General features: G+C 38.4%; 1 protein-coding gene across 5 annotated transcripts in view; it reads right to left on the bottom strand.

The window, feature by feature from the left end:
* camta1a (calmodulin binding transcription activator 1a) overlaps window positions 1-19,988 on the bottom strand; it is a 517,270-nt gene that overhangs the window by 208,871 nt on the left and 288,411 nt on the right. For all 5 annotated transcript variants that reach the window (XM_088331228.1, XM_088331227.1, XM_088331229.1 and 2 more), the window contains exon 5: window positions 19,728-19,863. In XM_088331228.1, coding sequence (XP_088187354.1) covers window positions 19,728-19,863 — 136 coding nt within the window. The remainder of the gene's footprint in view (window positions 1-19,727; window positions 19,864-19,988) is intronic.

The following is a 19,988-nucleotide window of genomic DNA, read 5'->3' as shown; positions in this document are numbered from 1 at the left end:
CACCCCCAATAAAGAGTATTTTCACATTTTATTTCAGACAATCACTGCGCTGAATTATGAGTCTCTAGAAATTGAGACTAGAGTATACCGTGTGTACAGGGGTATACCCGTTGGGCTCTATGAGGATTTATGGCATATATTAGTGCAATAATTCAATGTGTGGTCAAAATAGAATACAAATTATGCAGAACCGGTTGAGCGGGACAATGAAAAAACTCAAATTGGAGGTAAGCATATAGAGCTTAACATATTGAAATAAAACTAAGACAAAAAAGGCTGGTAAAATAACTTGAATTTCGATTCTTAAAGTTAAATCCGTAAACGACTCAAAGGCGAGCAAGGTGTTATTATAACATTGGCAGTGTTGCAAAAACTGTTAAACTACTTTGTTTGATTTTAAACAGATAGAAATTCTGTTAAATAGTGTGCCAAAAAGCAAACACAATTGAGGATGTAATTGTGTGCAATGGGAATCAAACCCAACCAGTGACAGTGAAAGCCCCGACACTTTATAACTAGACCACCAGTTGATTGGATGGCAATCAAAAGTGCTTTCGAGTTTATCTCATAATTACATATTTTTACTCATGGTGCCAACAAAACTTATTTTTCTAGTCCATTTGGATAGGTTAAACTGTCTCTCCACATTTTCACTTGTTTTGTTAAAATAGTTGCAGTTTAATGTGTAAATTAAAGTACATAAACTAGCTTGTATAATATTTTGTTAAAATACTTTTTCTCGAATTCTGAGATTTTAGGATAGTGTTTTGTATGAAGTGCTTTAAAATCTGGTGTGATGGCATTTCCTTACGTTTGGGGGGGTTAAGGTAAATCTTTATAAAAACGATCATCACAATCTATTTTCAGCACAAACAATAGTTAGTCATTGAGGCGGTTTAATAACTATGATAACAATTTAGAGGACATGAGCCTGCTGGGACGTCAGTGTGGTCCATTGATAAACAGCTCCCCTGTCCTCCCTTTATCCTTCTCCACATTCTCTCATGCTCACCCCCCATCCCCTCTGGGTGCTATTGATCTGATCTATCTTGCTCTCAGCCAGAGCCATGATTCATGTTGTTCTGAGTGGCCCTCACTCACCACACACAGACACAGCTCACTCATGCTTTTCCCTTATCTATCTGTCCATCTGTCTGGGTCTGCCCCGTGGACTTTGCCAAGTCCCGTTGCCCAGGGTTGCCGTCAATGAGTTATTTATCAGATGATTACATCAAAATCCGTTGTATTACCATTCATAACTCTACTTTAGGGATTTCACCGTTAGACTTCAACCAGGAGAAGGGGTGAAAACGATTAAGATATATGTAGAATTGGGTTTCAAACCAAATGTAATATGTTTCCTGCTGCTGAGCGTACCTCAATCTTATGGTCTGATCAGAACTTTACATCTCTATTCCAGTGGGTACATATATTATAAACACATAATACCCAGTATCTGACACAGACACAAACTTGGACAAGCATGTACGTCTAACAGACAGGAAAGATTCATACGGCTCAATCTTGACTCATGAGTAATTCAGTATTTTTGCATTTATATGGTCTGTTTTGCATGTACTATATTTTAGTTATCTTATGTCACTTTATATATTTCAAGACACTAAATTGAGGTAAGGGCCCGGTCACACAGCCTTTTGCGTCTGTATCGCGGGTTAAATTTTGCGATTTTTTTTTGCCCGTGGTTGCCCGCGGTAGAAAATGCGCAAAATTGGCCAACCCGCTGTTCATCCGTGGTATTCCTCATCGCGTCAGTTCCACGTCATTACCACGTGTGGACCACGGGTATAAAAGCTGCCGAGCCGGGCTGTAGAAATCATAACCGCTCAAGACACAGTCCCGTGAAGATCAAGATTTCAAGCTATGGCACCGAAGAAGAAGCCAATATGTTATTATTGTTTTCATTTTTATTTTATTATCTTGTTATGAAATGAAAAGAACTGTCAAAAAATGAAAATGACTAAGACGAGGTCACTATGGTGACGGGGATCCATGTTCACCCCTTGACGTCTCGAGCACAACTGACGTGTGCTCGGCAAATCGTGCTGTATATACGCGGAGAAAGGCGTTTGACCGTCACACGCGTTACACACGTTAATGCACGTGATAACACCGCGATACAGGCGCAGAACAAACGTGCTATGACCGTGCTCCACCCGCGATTACCCGCTAAAATTTCGCGTCCTACCCGCGTGTAACCGCGCCCTGGCCGCGGCCGTAGCACGTCGTTCCGCGTCTGTACCGCGTCATTACCTCGTGTGTACCACGTGTGCCGCCCGCGGTTACCCGTGGTCTAAAGTTTTGAGCAGCGCAAAACTTTTTCGCGCGGCCAACCGCGGGTGAATTTCTTGCCGCGTGTAAAGCACGGCTGTATCTCGTCTGTATTGCGATCTCAAAGCGTCCAACAGCGTCTGCTTCACGGGCAGACATTTCTGGCCGTGATTCAGCCTCGATACGCCCGTGAAAGGCTGTGTGACCGGGCCCTAAGAAAAATATACAGTTGATTTGAGACTACAAGGTGCTACTTTGTTGCTGCATTTTAAACACTGCAGCTCAAAATAGTGTGACTTTTTTTTCCCGTAGTGGCACAAAAAACAGTCTTGAGCTGCTCTTTTCCGCAATGCATGTACTCTAAAAAAAAAAAAAAAAACACCATGACGTTTGAAAACATTTATGACACGAAAGGAGAAAAATGAGTCCGTGTTTTTACCAACAATATTCATATGCTGAATATATTATAATTCACGCGTTTGTTACTTCCCGTCTCGATTACTGTAATGCACTATTCTCCCATTTCCCGAATTCCAAAATCAAGAGCCTTCAGCTGGTACAAAATGCTGCAGCGAGGTTTTTTACTAAGAAAAGAAAGTTTGACCACATTACCCCGATTTTAGCTAACCTACATTGGCTCCCTGTTAGCTTAAGATGTGATTTTAAGGTTCTCTTGGTATTATACAAAATCATGCATGGACTTGCTCCCTCATATCCTTCAGATCTGATTTCTCCCTGTGTTCCGGTCCGGAGCCTTCGTTCTGAAAGCGCTGGTCTACTGGTGATTTCCGCAGGTTCGAGAGCGTTCTCCATCCGGGCCCAGGAGCTGTGGAATGCTTTTTCTCTTGAGATCCGATTTGCAACCTCAGTGGAAATGTTTAAATCTAGGCTTAAAAGACACTTCTACTCTATAGCATATGAATAACCTATATTTTTTGTCGACAATATATGTGAATTATTTGCTATTGCAACATCCCTTGCAGTCTGGTCATCCTGGAAGGGGGATTACCACATGGGCGGTCCCTTCTCAAGGTTTTTAGTTTTTCCTTGCCCTCATGTAGGTTTTAGACCAGGGGGTGGTGTAATATTCGTCTGTAATAATAGTAATAATCACCAGCTCGGTGGCCTTGGGGGTATGGCGCCTGCCCCGAGACTGGGAGGTTGTGGTTCATACCTAAGACTTAAACATTGGTACCCATTGCCTCCCTGCTTGGCGTTCAGCATTAGGGGGTTTGCTCACCTAATGACTCCCAACACCTCAGTTGGGTTGAGCGAGGGAATCCCCTCCTCTAAATCAATCTCCCAAAAAGAGTCATAAATGACTCTAGCCACCTCCCACTAGGGGGATATGGCTGTGGTATATATACATATATAATAAATAATAGTTTGTGGTTTGCAATAACCTGTGCAGCCCTTTGAGACTCATTATGATTAAGGGCTATACAAATCGAAATGACTTGACTTGAATAATATAATGAATATAATGAACAAGCTAGCTACGACAACTTGAAGTTGGCAAACACTCTTCGCACTCTTCAACAAGTCAAGTCAAGTAATGTTTATTAATATAGCCCTTTATCACGAGAAGTCTCAAAGGGCTGTAGAGATGACATATATTTAATTAGTTTAGCGTAAATTTTAAATCGTTTACATCGTTCACAATCTTAGATTTTATTCTTTACCGTGTAGCAGACTCGCAGAAAAAGGACGTACTGTGTTGCAATCCTACACTGTAATGTATTGTTGCTCTGACGCTGTCATCTTGACATTTAAGGCTCACATTTTACGTGACAGAGCTCACATTCACGCAATTTTTTCTGCACAGTAGTACATACGTGCTCCTCTTTGTAATCACCATCTTAAGAGATGGTCTTAACATGATCTGAAAACAGGTGACGTAAACCACTTAAGGCAAACTTGAAAATGTAACAGCATCATGTGTGCAGGGGCAGAACCAAAAGTGGCATTGCCAAATTCCCCATGGGGTTGGTGCCAGGCTTAAAATGTAATATATGGATGTAAATTGGTTAGTTTTTATGGCTGTTTAAGCCTGCATCTTAAAACCTTGTGTGGCTAGTACAAGGACACAATTGAGTTGTTTCTAGAATTTGAACATACGACTTTTAATCAGACGGGCTCTGTAGTACGGAATTTACGGTACCATTACTGTAAGAAAGTTCTAATGGGTGGAGACCAGTTGGGCAACGATAGAGAGAAAAACAGCACCCCAAAAAAAAAAAAAAAAAAAAAAAGGAAGAGAGCGATTGGGGGAGGTAACAACAGCTGCATCAATAACATTAATGAGGAAAAGACTAATCATGGAAAATTTGGCATAAAACCCGCACGCCCACAAGGCTGTTTGAATGGCAAACGAGGATAGCTGTGGCCCTGTGCAGACATCTGGCAGAAACAGGACATCAAGTACCAAGACCAAAGCAATTACTCCAAAAAACAGCACTACAAGGATTATGACACAAGTTCATTTATAAGCATACACATTTCAATTTCATCAGCCCCTTAAGCTTACGATGCAAAATTGTCACAAAATGTGTCACAAAATTTGACAGCATGAGCAAGATACATTATTATAGTATGTCGCTTTATATTCACGTTGACCGCTCATTTTTGACAAAACAAAAACAGAGGAAGGTTGGAGACTGGCGAGGTGAGCAAGGAGCAAATTCAGGGATGTGCCTGGGCCTTTAAAGCAGTCGGGGCACATAAAAGCCCAGCTTTGGCTAAGGCCCCTGCTCCAACGTGTAGAAATTAATTGAGTGAAAAAATGTGCTGTTTAAGGTTGAAGCGGGTTATGGGAGGCAATGTAACAATTGTTTTCTGTTTGCCAGAGGCTATATATCATTCATTCCAACTTTCTTTTCTTCCCTCTGCTCTACTCCACCCTCTCTCACAATCCATCTACTTCCTAACCCTGTCTCGCACTCTGGTTTTCCCTGGTACTTTCCATTCCCTTTTATCCCTTGTTGTCAGCATTTGATTGTATCCGAGGAACCCATTTTCCAAGTGATTATTAAACAAGGGGCGCTTATAAATATGATCATATTTAGTTATTTATTTACATGTGTGTATGCAGTACAACAAAAGGCATAAACACAATACTGTGATTCTCCCCCCTTGGGAGTCTGTGCATTCAAGCAAATGTTGAGATACAGGGAGGGGTGTGTGAAACTATGCAATGGTGTCAGGAGGTCCACATGCATCTAAATCCTTCCACACAATAGTGGTGCATGCATGGTAATCTAAGAATGGTGACACTATGAACAATGTCAAAATACAAAGCAGAACAAGCTTACTGCCCCCTTGGGCGGAAACAAATGTTTTATTCTTCCTTTACATGCAAATGTGCAGCAAGGACCCTCACTCCTCTGTTGGTGTCGCTATCGGCTTTTTGTTCTACGTATATCTACAAGTCATCTGCCTAAGAGACAAGCGTGGTGTTCAAACACACTGGTATTTCAAGACAAACACAGATCCATGTGAATGCACAAATCCATTTAGTTCACAGTGAAATGGACAGTAACACTCATGTGGCAGCAAGAAATTGAAAGACAGAGCTGTAAAGTGTACGACAAACACAGGACAAGAGAAAGGCAAAGTAATAGAAACAAGGCAATCAAGCCATGAGTGACGGCTGCAAAATGTTTTAGATGCAGCGGATACTCTCCATTGCCCAAAACGGAAGGGTTTAACCTTCTTCCTGTTTCAAATTCCTTCCTCAGACGCTTTAATGTATAGCTACCTTCCACTATAATTTTGAGGGAAGTCGAGTTGTTCATAAGCAATAGTTCTATACTAACACTTAACCATTCTATTTGAACTCTGCCGCTACACTCATTACACCCCTTTGGAGTGTGAACGTCAGAGCATTGGTACGTTTTGATGCATTTATTAGTTACAACACATAAGCAAATTACACCAAAACTTCAATGTTGCTTGTTAATAATACATAAGCCATAAGCAGTGTGGCAGCAAAATAAATACCCAAGTAGAAAAAAGTGAGAACGAAAGTCCTATCATAAAATCTAAATTTCCAAAATATTTTTTGCAGATGAGGTATAATTCCAAGTGGGGCATAACTTCACTTAGTGTCACTGAATAAATCCAAACCCTTTGTGTAGAATGAAATCATAAACAGCAGTACATGTGTCAAAACCTTTGTCAAAAGAGCCTCACTTTCAAACCTTGAAGCATAAGGACAAGAAGAAAAACTTTTTCTATTTTTTAAAACACAGAAAACATCTTTGACCTCTTAATTTAAAATTGAAATGCACAACAGAGGGATGTGCAGATGGTTCTGAAAACATCTTGTGGGTTATGGTCTTTATTTTTTTAGAACTGTTTGTCATTTAGGATGTGAGGGAAGGAAGACACGGATTTAATGCAGATTTAAAAAGAAAAAAAAGGTTTTTATCTGCCTTCAACATTATATAATGTCTGGGGTGAATTTTCCATGTTTTCCAAAGTTATTATTATAATTACATAATGCCTCTGGAATAATACCATCTTTTGATATGAAATAATGTATCAATGTATTTTAAATCAATGTCAAAACTGCACCCGAAAATCATGTGCAAGTGTCAATTTTGTTAAAAGTAAACAATTTACTATTTGATTCAATATTTTACATCACGCTAAAGTCGTCACTTATGCTGAATGACAATGGAACAAAAAGTCTTCAGAGTTTCACAAAATTCATTGGAATTAGTTATATCATCTCCCTAAGCACAATCCCAAGGGTCTGTTGGTCACGATGGATGAAATAAATGAAAACAATAGCCAAGTGAGCAGTTTAATAGGCAAACATTTTAGTATTTCTCTCCACTCCCTTTAGAATTAGAGTGCTACAGCGACTATCTTAAATGTATCTAATGCCGTGACTGTTGCCATTTGTTCACACGCAGCCTACGTTTGGACTAAAGTCGTGATATTTGAATTTTGTAAATCCACATAGAAAACCAAATACAGTCTTGTTTTGGTTTCTGTGCAACAGATTATGACAGTTTGTTACGCCTTTCATTAACCTATGTGTCGTTCCGATAAAGACATTCAGATGCCTTTTGCACATAATTTATTTCTTCTTCAGCTTTCTTTTTCTTCCTTGGCACTGCTGGAATCATATTTAAATATTAATCATGCAAATAAAAAAATACTTCCGTAAGCAGTCTATAAGCATGCTTTCGGAGTGATGTCACTTCAGTAATTGTGATGAGTGACATGAATAAAATCATCTTTCATTCATCGCAAACATTTTACTGCACAAACAACGTCTATTTGCGTAATGACAATTGCTTTCCCTTTCAGATAGAGTTATTCCCAAGCACTAGTTTTAATCTGATCTTAAATCAAATATGACTTGCCTTTGAACAGCCATTATTGTGTTGTCAAACAGCAAGGCTTCAATTGTATATGTTGCCTACCTGATGCTTGGCTTTGCAATAATCAGCCCATAGAAGACTATACAGTAATTATAGGCACCCTCTTTTGTAACAGCAGATACAACGAGGCACATGTAGAAGAGTGCAACAATTCCTCCAGTATCACTCAAGTTATCTCTGGCATCCAAATCTCCACAAATAAAAATAAAGTCACAGAGTGTTGAGTAATTTCCATGACAGCTCGTTTCTTGTTCACAGTGAAGGAGAAGGGTGGGGAGTTGCAGGGGGCAACCTAAATAAAGCTGCAATTCTATATGTGGAAGTCTTGAAGTTTTGCTACAAATTAGAATATTTCTCTAGCTGTTTTCTCAGGTATATTACCCCAGTCACCTTCATAATAAAGCAGTGGTCCCCTGTGGAGATTCCGCAACGTGACAACACTGCAACATGAGGCAACAAGTGGCAAATTAAATTAAAGGAGATGTCGATAATGTCTTGCATTATGACAGTACCCTATTGCGCATTCTCTCTAAAGCCACCTTTTCAAAATCATCCCCCCAAGTCCACCTGCTGGATTGAAACAGCAATTGGGAGGTCAAAATGAAAAGGCAGCACGAGAGCTTAACTGCTGTAGAGTAATTCCACAATTGTAAGAAGGAAAAAAGGAAACTAATTATGGTGAGCTCAAGCAAATGCTGTAGCTAAAATTACCTCGCCAATTGGTCCGGGGGTTAGATATTATTAAAGGAAATGCTTCAGTTTGGCCACTAATAACATAGTACAACCACCATTATAGTATTATGTTGGGGATGGATTGCACTTTAGCTCCCCTGGTGAGTAGAACATGCTAATATAATTCCAATGAATATCGTCATTACCAACTTTTGCAGAAGCTAAATAGTAATAACAAGACTTTGGTGAAAATTCCATTTCTAACATAGGGTGATTTTCTACAGAATGCAACCATGAAGCTTTCATTCCAACTTGGAATAGCTCTTTTGAGGGCGGTTACATAATTCGCTATCAGTCAAGAAATCTGAAATCATTCAACTTGAGCACAATATGCAAGGTCACATGTTATGAATGGAGCTTAAAGTGTAATATTTCAGAATATTTTACCATTATTTGAAACATAAACACAACTCTTATATTTTTCTTTTTTTCCATTTACAGAAACAATAGATTTATGTACAATGGGTGGGCCTTGGTGGAGCATGTCCTCATGCATTGATTTGGTGTTGCTATAATGCAAAAAATATTTCTGAGACATCTGTCCACATCAAACAATCCATATATTAATTTTCCTCATATTGTCCGAGTTAACCGAGAGTCCGTAAACCATACATATTCTCTGCTAGCAAACCTTCACTCACTCTACAGTATTTTTTTCACACGTGGTTGCACAGGATTAAGATTTATAACCATGGTAACCGTCCTTTCAAATACTACGCCTACTCTTCCAAAGTCATGTATTTCATAAATAAGGGACTGCAGCATTGTGAGCGATTTCAATAGTGAACGATGAAGAAAGATTCCAGAAGAGTAGCAGGCAGATCAACAGGGTAATCAATACCCTCAAAATAATTAATTCCAAAATTGAGAATTTGCATCTTCAACATAAAAATGGCTTTAACTAATACTTAATGAGCTACTTAATTTTATTTAAAAGTTGTTTTGGCTTATGGGCGTGGAAAGCCTGCATGTCACTTCCTCTTAAGAGCCGGTCTTTGTTTAGCCTCCCTCACATCTGGTCAGCAGTCTGTTTTAATTCTAAATCAAAGCTAGCACCACTTCCTTGCCCTACACACAGCTAGCCACAAAACAACTCCATTGCACAACAAAAGCAGGTGATTTAGTGCATAAAGTCCGGTCCAGCCACACACACCTCAAGCTATTGAGGAAAACATATAGTTACTACTAGTTAGACACCGTAATTCTAAAAAGAGACAGTTTTCATTATTTTTTTCCTCCACAAATCAGTACTTTCATCCGCCAGTGTTGTTTTTTTACACATCACTTACCAAATTTTGGAAGTACTGGGAGATAAATATATTACCTTCTATTAATGCTCAACTAAAGCGAAGTAAGATTCCACATTTTTCCCAGCTCTTCGTGTCATGTTTTCTCAATAATTAGTCCCTGAGTAAGCCTACTTTTTAAAATCAGGTTGCTGAAATTATGGATGATATAACTATTTTGTCGTTGTGTGTTTTGGGGGGATTAATTCAGTTGTCATAGACTCTAAAGCGGATAGTTCTAGTGAAATATTTACAGGCTACTGTTAATATTGATGCACAATATGTAAGAAATAACAGTAATCAATCTTTAGTGATTTTTGCTTACACATGCAAAACTGTCTTTATTTTTATTTATTTTCCTGTTATTTATGGATAGGTAAGGATTTTGCCTGACAGCAACAATATCCAAATGAGGTAAACTTACACAATTATGTAATCTATTTCCTTACAAAAATCATCTATCTGCCAAAAAAAGACTGGTATATGAAGGTCATCCACTATTGGAAGTAAAACAGTCAAGTATGCAGAATGCAGCCACTAGCATCAACTCCATTACAGTCTTTGCAACTAATGTTTTGACATTTGTCTTCATTATTATCAATGAACAGAGGCGATTGAGTCGCCAGCATGCTCCATTAGCTTCCTTCATTGCACAGTTGCACAGCTGAAATCACACATTAGGGTGGATCCAACATGAAATGACAAGTTACGGGTGTTAAGGATACAGTGGCTGATAATTTAGGTGCTGGAGCAAGGGGTGAAGGGACTGTCGGGATGGTGCCAAGGCTGAAATGGAAATTAAGTAGTTGGCCAACTATACTCAAGGTAACATTATTTAGTTGTTGTTGTCTTATAGGGCGGGGTTCCATATGGTCGGAGCAACCCAAAATACCCTGAGAGGAGAAACCAATTTCAATCTATAATTAGTCCGTGGTAATGAAATAAGTCAGAGGCACTGCCACCTCCACTTAAGAGAAAATCGATCTATGTTTGAGGGGGTTTATTAAACCTGGAGAATAATGGGGACATAGGGTGGGGGTGGGCAAAGGTGTAGGCTTGTTTTCCAAGCTCACATTAACAGTTAATCAGCAAAGTGATATTAGCATAAGCGTATAGAAGCTTTACAAGAGGTCCATTATAGTTTGTCACCAGAAGACTGGGAATTGCTAAAGCCAAATCTGGCTATGATACATCAACACTGAGAATAGGTAAGATCACACAAAGTGAAAAAAGCCAATCATAGAATGGAAGCCATCACAAATTGGAGGGTACAAGGGGCCTGACCCCAAGGAGTGGTTGCAAAAGACTATTATGAAATATGAAATGGGTAAACGGGCTGAGATAATCTCTGACGGACATCTTTCCTCAGGTGCCGCAAAATGCATGCTGGTGCCGCTTGCTCATTTATCCAGCCGTCTGGCCAACTCACCTGGAGTGATGGGGGAGACGTCAGGAAGGCAGGCTGCTATTTCACGGCCTGTTAAGCGCTAATTCTGCAACATGCCCTGCGCTCCAATTTTAGGGAACAGGGAGCATTACCACCCGGCTCAAGGTTCTGTCTGTCTGGATGGTGGACTTGGAGGCTAGCAGAGGGTGGAGGAGAGAAAGGGGCATTTGGGAGGAGGAGAGGTGAAAGGCAAAACAGGGCCGTGACATTTTCGGTGAAGAATTAAAGGACTGGGAACCAATAGACACACAGGGGATGGAAAAGACAGGACGCAGTAAAAAAAAAAAAAAAAACATAGAAAGAGGAGGGGGAGCAAGGAGTGGTAGTGAAGTCTTGGTCTGCATGGTTTGCTGAGCCAGCACTGCAAAGCAGACAGGACAGACATCTACTTGTGCCATGTAAGGAAAAGTCTCCGCCTCGGTCTCTTGAGCCTGAACGAATCCATCCTTCCATTTGTGTCCTTACTAGGGTTGCGGCAGAGTGGCAGGGTATGCCATCTGACTTGCAGTTAAGGGGGACTATTCCCTATTACCCGTATGGTCTAAGGTTGAACTTTTAAAGCAGGAGTCGGGATCCTGTGGCTCGCAAGCCAGATATGGCTCTTTTTATGAGTACATCTGACTCGGAAATATATATCGGCCATGATAAACTTTGTGTAATTCCACACACAGTATATGGAAGGCCGGGAGAACACTGGATGGATATCTCGCAGTCTCTACAGTTTACAGTTACCTCATTTTGGCTGCATGTCTCTAAGGAATCCTGCGTATGTAAACTCATTTAACATTATATGTTCGTTGTTGAGACCCTTTACAAACCCTAAACAACCAAAAACGCCTGCCAAGCACACAGAGCAATTTGGTTGGGTGAACGTAAGGGTGGGCGAATCTGTCCACAAATAGCGCACTACCCTCTCTCTGTCTTGCCCAGTGCCCTTTTGCGCCAAAAGTAAAGTCACAAAATACTGCAAACAATAGGGACATGGGAGTAATTTTTACAAAAAGACAGTTCACACCTTGTTTTGGACCACTGTTCACGAAAAAATAACATAGAAAATGAGCCTCAACAATCACAAGTAACTGCTAAAGGGAGACACATTTTAAGTAGTATATATGTTGATATGGGACACAGGCTCTGGCATTATTATAATTTCATAAATTTGATCAACTCATCAAATGTCTTACAATGAAACAAAATATTGAGGAACTAGCTTTTGTCTGGAGAACAGGTTTGTTGTTTTTGTTGAGTTTTGTCTTGAAATATACAGTGTGGCTCTCAAAAAATAAATGTATCAAAATGTTTTGCTCTCATGGCTCTTTGGGTTAAAATGGTTCCAGATCATTGGGCTTGGAATTTGAATGGTCCCATCGGATACAGTATATATGTACTCAGATAATCTGATTTGATTAGATTTAGTCTGTTTTATGGCTGACTTTTTGAGATAATTGATTGAGACGTTTGTTCCTACTCCAATTGTTAAATTAACAAAAATACAATTAACTGTGTCAATGATCTAACATTGCAATCAAATGAGTTAAACCAAGTGGTTGCATTTTGAACTAAACTGCCGTTGGATCATATGCTTGGTTATGGCCTCAGTAAGTCGTAAGGTTCTTTTAATACATCGGGCCTATGTCACCCAAAATCCTCAGTGACTTGGTCACAACTTTAAAAACAATTAATATTTGGAATGTGTCACTGTCTACCTTATTAAGTAAGGAAAAAAAACAATACATATAGTCTCTGTGTGAAGCACTTGTCTTTTACCAAAATGGTTCAATGTGAATAACTGCAATCCAATCTCTTTTAAAGACAGTTTGATTTAATTTAGCTGCTTACATTTTAATGATGATAAAAATACATAATAAAATAATCATCTCTTCCAACATTTTAGAAGCACCCGAGATATTCTGTTTTCAAGAACCCCTTATTTAACAAGTCAGACAGTGTTCATCTCTGCCGCCCAAACATCAAATTGAAAAAAATAGAACTAAACAAAAAATAACGAAGCACTAAGTTAACTTTTTTTTCAAGGGACTTTGTTCATTTCAGTGAACAGCTATTCTACTAATGTGACTTATGCTTGGGTACATTTTTATTAGAGGGTGCAAAGAACAGAGAGTGCAGGTTTAATGGTATGACAATGGCATTTATATTTTAACTTTTATTTCTGCATATCATTACGCAAGAATGAGCAAAGCTATAAAGTAGCTGGAGCGTTATTAACATTTGGCAAGAAAAATTGTTTGATAAAACCTCTAGTTAGTTTCACGGTCATATTTAGGAGAGACTTATTTGAAAAAGACTTGACGACCAAGTGATATGAGCACAGCCACTGCTAAAAGGCATTCATTCCTTATAATTCAGCTTAAGCAAGCCTTTAGTGATACTCCAAAAATAAGGACCCTCAACAGATTTCTATTTTACAATTGAAAACTTCATGTCACCACCAAAATATGGTGACAATGGTGACTTTATATACAAGATGATGTATACACACTTTGACATTAAATAGCCAATAATGTGTGGTTCCTTCTCAAAGTTTCTTCATTTCCCTCATGTTGAGGTTTTTGTGTTTTTCCCTGCCCTTATGTAGGTTTTAGATCAGGGGAGGGTGTAATAATATTCTGTAGTTTGCGATAATCAGTGGTATGTGCAGCCCTTTGAGACTTCTTGTGATTAAAGGCTGTAAAAATAAACATGACTTGACTTAAAATGTTTTTTTCAATTTCAGATTTGATTTTAGTGAGATAGTGAATATTGGGTTTACGTTCGTACAAAACAAAATGTTTTGAAACTTTTGTGGGAATATGAAAATAAAGCTAAAGTGCGAGTTCCATTCACATACTGTATGTCCCAACACTTTTTCGCATTTCAACCCTATTTTTAACTTTTTTTTTTTTTTTTACGATATTTTTGAGTGTCTTCTTTACTCCCCCCAAAAAAACATCAGAAAAAGAAAAACAAATGTATATTGGCTATTTAGAATCAAAGTTTGTTGATATATTTATATATAACTGAGCTATTTTCCAGGTACATCACCTTTCTGTATTTTGTGGATGAAAGTGAAGCAGAATGAAATTACAAGGATACAAACACATATTCCGCAACACATTTGGAAAAAAACAAACAAGGTGCCCATTATTTCTCCTTCATCTGTCACAAAATGAACATTTTCTGTATACATTTAAGAGTTATTGCAACAACGGTAGGAGTAAAATACAGTGGTACGTCTACTTAGCATTGGCCTCTTACGAATGTTTCGGTATGCGAAGTTTGCGTCTGACTAAAGTTGTCCTCGTTAGAGAATCAACTTTCCAGTATCCGCAGTCAGTGACACTATCACTCATGGTTTATGGAGGTATGCACTAAGTGCATGCTGTGTGTATCAGCTAGGTGAGATCCTTACAAACCCCCTGCATTGAATTGCCAAATGGTTTAATGCATCAATTCATTGGTTGCAGTGAAGAAATGCAGCACTCAGAGGTGGTGTGTCAGCTGTACTCTGGCTAAATAGACACTGCATAGTTTTATCCTCAATTCAGAATTCTTGGGGTTTTGTGAGATTGTTTACATGTTACATCTATGTGATCTCTTTTGTGAATGCCACAAGTTTGCCGCATGCTCAGAAGAGTACACCTGATGTTAAATGCAATGTGCTCAGTGTTTGCGGAAGTACTCATGGATTTTAACGGCAGAGCATATCTAGCATCTTAAAGTCATTGTGCAACCAGAGGCAGCACATGTACATTTGTGTCATTTTCGGAAGAAGATTAAGAATAAAGAGAGCCAAGATTTCGACTGTGGCGTTTTTTTGGGCAGCGGCAGCAATTTCTACCAAAAGAAATGAGTGGGTGCAGAGTCGCAGTGCACGTCGCATTAATGCATTTTGACACGTTCGAAAAGATTGTTTATTTATTAGATTTAGGAACACATACAGTATGAAAGTGGCCTGGGTCTGGTGTGAAAAATTTAATATGTGCCGTTTAAATGGACTATTCACAGAAGTCGCATTTGTGAAAAAAAAAATCATATTTTCCTGCAATGTAAATCTAGCCTCGGATGTTAAAATAATTAGATTAAGAATACATTTGCTTGCTGAAAAACAAACTTCAGGCTTTTATAACAAAAGTACATCACGATAAAGCCAAAAGAGCATGTGTAAAGGAAATGTTTGATGAAAACTGTTTTTTGAAAACATTCGGTGTGCCAGACAGACAGAATAGAAATCCTATGAGTGAGTGGAAAACCGTGCCAAGTGGATTATATTTACACTGACTTTTTACATTCTATCATTTTAATTCGGTTGCTGTTGTTGCTACTGCTTTTGTTGTCGTTTGAACTTTTCTTAGTTAATAAAACGTTGTTCTCTACAGTAACTTCATATTTTGCATTTCCTGAGCCTTATTTCTTTTTTTTATTTATACTTAACGAATATGTATGAACATTGACTGAACATTAGTGCACCTCCAGGGTAGTTAGAGTGGATTTAATGGGGGTTTGGTTAGATTCAATGACCTTGAACATTTCAATGGGAAAATGTGTTCTGAAATACACCCGTTTTTTTTTTTTTTTTATATACAATGCCACTGCTGGAACCAATTAAATTAGTAAGTAAATGTACCACTGTACCTTTCCAGTGTAGAAATTACTAGACCATTTAAAGTGTAAAATACAATTGACCCTTGAAAGTGAAGAAAATATTTGACTCTTGAAAGCTCTGATTATATATATACATATATATATATATATATATATATATATAGATAGATAGATGGATAGAAATAATATATATAAATAAAAATAATAAGGTATCTTTCTTTATACCCCTCTCTTTTGCCGGAAATGTCAGATAGTGTGAAAATATGTAAGAGCTCCGACAGATAGATGTGCAATGTCCCAGCAGGTTATCAGACCATTGCAGGACCAACGATGACACTGAGCCATTCCCTAAGAGTGACAAATATCTGGACGAGTACAAACAGAGAGCAAAGCCCCTGTTGGGAGAAGGCCCAAGCTTTGTCTATGTCACACTGTGTGACACAAACACCGCTGCCGGAGGTGTGAGCTACGTGTCACATTCTTGTGTTTTTTTTTGTCGAACACATAAATCAAAATCGAAAACATGTAAATATGTCATATCTGCCGTACACCTCAACTCCCATCCCAGTGGCAATAAAGCAAAACCTGAACTTCAGCGTCACGACAGACAGCCGGCAAGGCAAAGTTTGGCTAGGAGTTGGAATTGCTGATAAATCAGCCGGGCTCCCTCAACATTGCATGCCACCACCACAGATCAAGCAGAAATAAGCCTGGGAGAGACCAAAATAGATACAAGCGGGTGTTTTATGGCTTGTACGGGAGAGGTGACTTGGAGTGAGGTGAGGGAGCGCTTGCTGCTCAGTACTGCTTTGAGCAAGCAAGATTAATGTAGGCTCCGCGGAGCAACGGTAACAACCCGACTCTTAATAAGGTACAAACAATCGGCTTCACTCCACTGCTTTCCTGGGGAAAACTATTGTAGTGCTGCATTGTTTGCTGGTGAAGCTCCTTGGAGACAGCAGCATGCGACCGTTTCTATTACAGCCCAGGGAGAGCACCACGATGGCAAAAGGTTGTCTCTCAGGGGAGACGGCCATGTTTCCACCAAGCGGTACAGTACGGTTACAAATGTTGAGGTAAGGTTTGCAAAGATACATTTGGATGAGGGTGAGTAATAACATTCAAATGATGCCTTTAGTTGAGTGTGCATTTTCTAAAATAAGGGTTCAAGGCAGCTCGGCCCCCCAAAAAATACAATCCAGCAGGGATTGCACATCCGCTGATTAACAGTGCTATTATTGGGTGTTTTGACCGTTATTGAGATAGGCCTTTATAGAAAAAGAAAAATACCATAGACATTTAGAGATCAATTTAAAACAATGACCTTCTCTGAGCACTTTTGATAACTTAACAAGCAACCTTTTTGCACTTTCTGTCACTTGTTTAAAAAAAGTACCTTCAAAACGTAATCTGTAAAGCTTAAATTCCGAGTAAAATTTAAATCGAAAGTCATAGCCAGACGATGGCGATTTGGCTAAAAAACAATAACTTTATTTCATCAGTTTGGACTGTTATTATTTTAATTAATTTTAAAAAAAGAACACAAATTAATTAAAACAACCTTCAATGTATTGAAAAAAAACATGATGTTAAACTACAGTTAACACTCATAGCTGGTCCAAAAGAAATAGCTACTCATAGTTTGTGACTAGAACTCTTGAATGTTTTGATTAGTTAGTAGATAGTAACTATTCGATAAACTGATTGGAGCAATTCAAATCTTTTTCTTTCATGCAATTTGAAAGTGTTAATTCTTAATATAATAAATTAATCTAATTAATTGTATTTATTTCCCAACCATTAAGCAAAATTGATTTGAACCTGAGTTAAAAATTAAGCTTGCTTCCAATTAAGTGGAAAAGCCATTTTAACCGTTTACTTTAAAGTAGAAGCTATTGTGTCTTACAGGGTTAAATGTTTATTTTCTATGGTAAAACTGTTTTACTGAGTAAAACAAATATAACTGAATTAAAAGTAAGTATGTTTAATACTGTACCAGATATTTTATGATCAACAAGATGCTGATTACTTTACCACAAAATAATTACTTTTTCATTCACCCGTTTTTAAATAAAAAATAATGTTTTATGTTCTTCCAATTTCAAGTATTTAGTACCTAAATGCAAAGATGATGGTCAATACTGGTAACAGCTGCCTTAAGTGCTGCACTCATACTTTAAAATGAGGCTTGGATCTGGCCTTATTCATATTTCTTAGATCGGTGATACCGTCAAATGAAATAGAAAGTTTAAAATGTTTTTTATACTCTATAGAAAATTGAAAATATTGAAAACTAGTTATGTTTTAGCAGCTTATTACTTTGAGAAGATACCCATCAATTAAATCAGACTCTGAAGGAAGTCTCTATGGGTTATCGGGTCCAGTAAGCGACTGAGGCGGCGTCGGGTGATAAGGCAATTGCAAGACTGCAGGACCGGCCTACTGCTATGGGAAGGCTAACAACTCTCTTAAGCCACCCCTACGGAGGCTGTATCTCACCATCGCCAGATCAAGTCCCATTAAACAGATGACCAGTAGCTTCGACTCATGTAAAACTGCTAAATTCAGGACAGTTGTATTTTAATCATCCCTGAAACCTCGCTAATTTAGAGGTAGCATTTGAAGGGTTACTAGTTATCTGCTGAAAAATGCAATTAGTAAGGTAATCCAAATACTACAATATTGAAGTAATATGATTGGATTACTTTTAAATACTTTTGGAAAACTTCAATACCAAACATGCGAATAAAAGAAAAAAATAAACTAGATTGTGTTTAACAGTAATGAACAATGCAACCTTAAACAAAATGGAAGAAACCAAGGTTAGGTAGTTGCTTGTAGTACTACAACAAAAGTGCTTAAATCTTTCCCATTTAATATAGGTTTTTTAAAGTAAAAATAAAATGTTCTCTTTCACAAAGCAGACAAGATATGCTGTTTTAATTTACTTTAAGAGGACATTAAGAACCCAATGTTGTTTTTTTTACACACCCATTGTTTACTTTCCACATTTTCAACGTTTTTTCTTGTTTGCAGTGGGGATACCAAACCTCTTACGACGCCAAGTTTATTATTTTCAAATCATAACAATACAGTGATCAAATAGTGGATTTTGACCAACTATTAGATGCAAATACAAAAAGAAGATAATATATCAAATTTACAAAATGTTCCAGTGCGCATCATAAGTGAGCAACTTCGCTGCTTGTGTCCAATACGCACACGTTACCATCATGAAATGGGTGCTACATTCAAGCAGGAAAAAATAAAGACAAACAGAAAAGTGCTTTTACCTACAACACACTCTGAGAAAACAGGCATTGGTGGATACGTTGCCGGTCTGTACAATCGGTGCAACAAATTCGGCTCGCGCACATAGCTCCTGCGTGTGTGTAAACCTGATCTCTCTATGTCTCTATTGGCGTAATCTTTACTTTGATTAAATGTACCTGTAATTTGACTATGATTTTTTTCTGTATCTGCAATGGAATACAATTACATTTTTTTGTATCCTTATTACGTAACGCCTTACCTGTATTGTGTTACTCCACAACGCTGTTCAGAAGTAACCCAATACTAACATGCTAGCTAGCCACTTCCTAAATCGATTTCTGTAACTGTAAGGAGAAAACCTACAATTATGTTGTACTTGTGTATAATGACAATACAGAGTATTGATTCAACTGCAATTCTGTGTTCTGTCTTTTTTTTTGTAGATCTATAGTTGTTATTTTGTTACAGTCGTATACTCTGAGTTGGTAAGAACGTCATCTCAGGATAAGTTTGACCTTTAAGGGCTTTTATGAAGGTGCGATGCTACTTTGCAGATTTTTACATTTTGCAGGGGGTTCTGGTAAAAATAAACTGCACTAACCGAGGGATTTCTGTATGGGAATGAATTGAATATGCACCGCTTGATGGAAACCACACCGAAACAAACCCAGACGAGATTTCAACATTTCTGGGCAAGCCACTCACCTCAACCCCTTGAACTTTTAGCTTCATGTGATCCTCCCGCGTCGTCTTCCCGTCTTTCCTTTTCTTCCAGCAGTAGCCATCTTTTCTGTACTTGACCTTCTTCCGATTGTACAATATCATCGACCCATTCTGCGGCCTGCATCCATGGAGAAAAGACACAAGCAGAGAAAAAAACATTGAGGAATTGTGAGGCGAGGACGCCGCTCGGCGTTTCAGGTACGTACACAAATTCCCAAGTGCGGTTTGAAGGTTGCGCACCAG

This window comes from Urocampus carinirostris, chromosome 3 (genome assembly GCF_059441175.1).
Source record: "Urocampus carinirostris isolate Australia breed hairy pipefish chromosome 3, RoL_Ucar_1.0, whole genome shotgun sequence".
Lineage (NCBI taxonomy): Eukaryota > Metazoa > Chordata > Actinopteri > Syngnathiformes > Syngnathidae > Urocampus > Urocampus carinirostris.
This window is presented reverse-complemented; position numbering and strand designations above follow the sequence as displayed.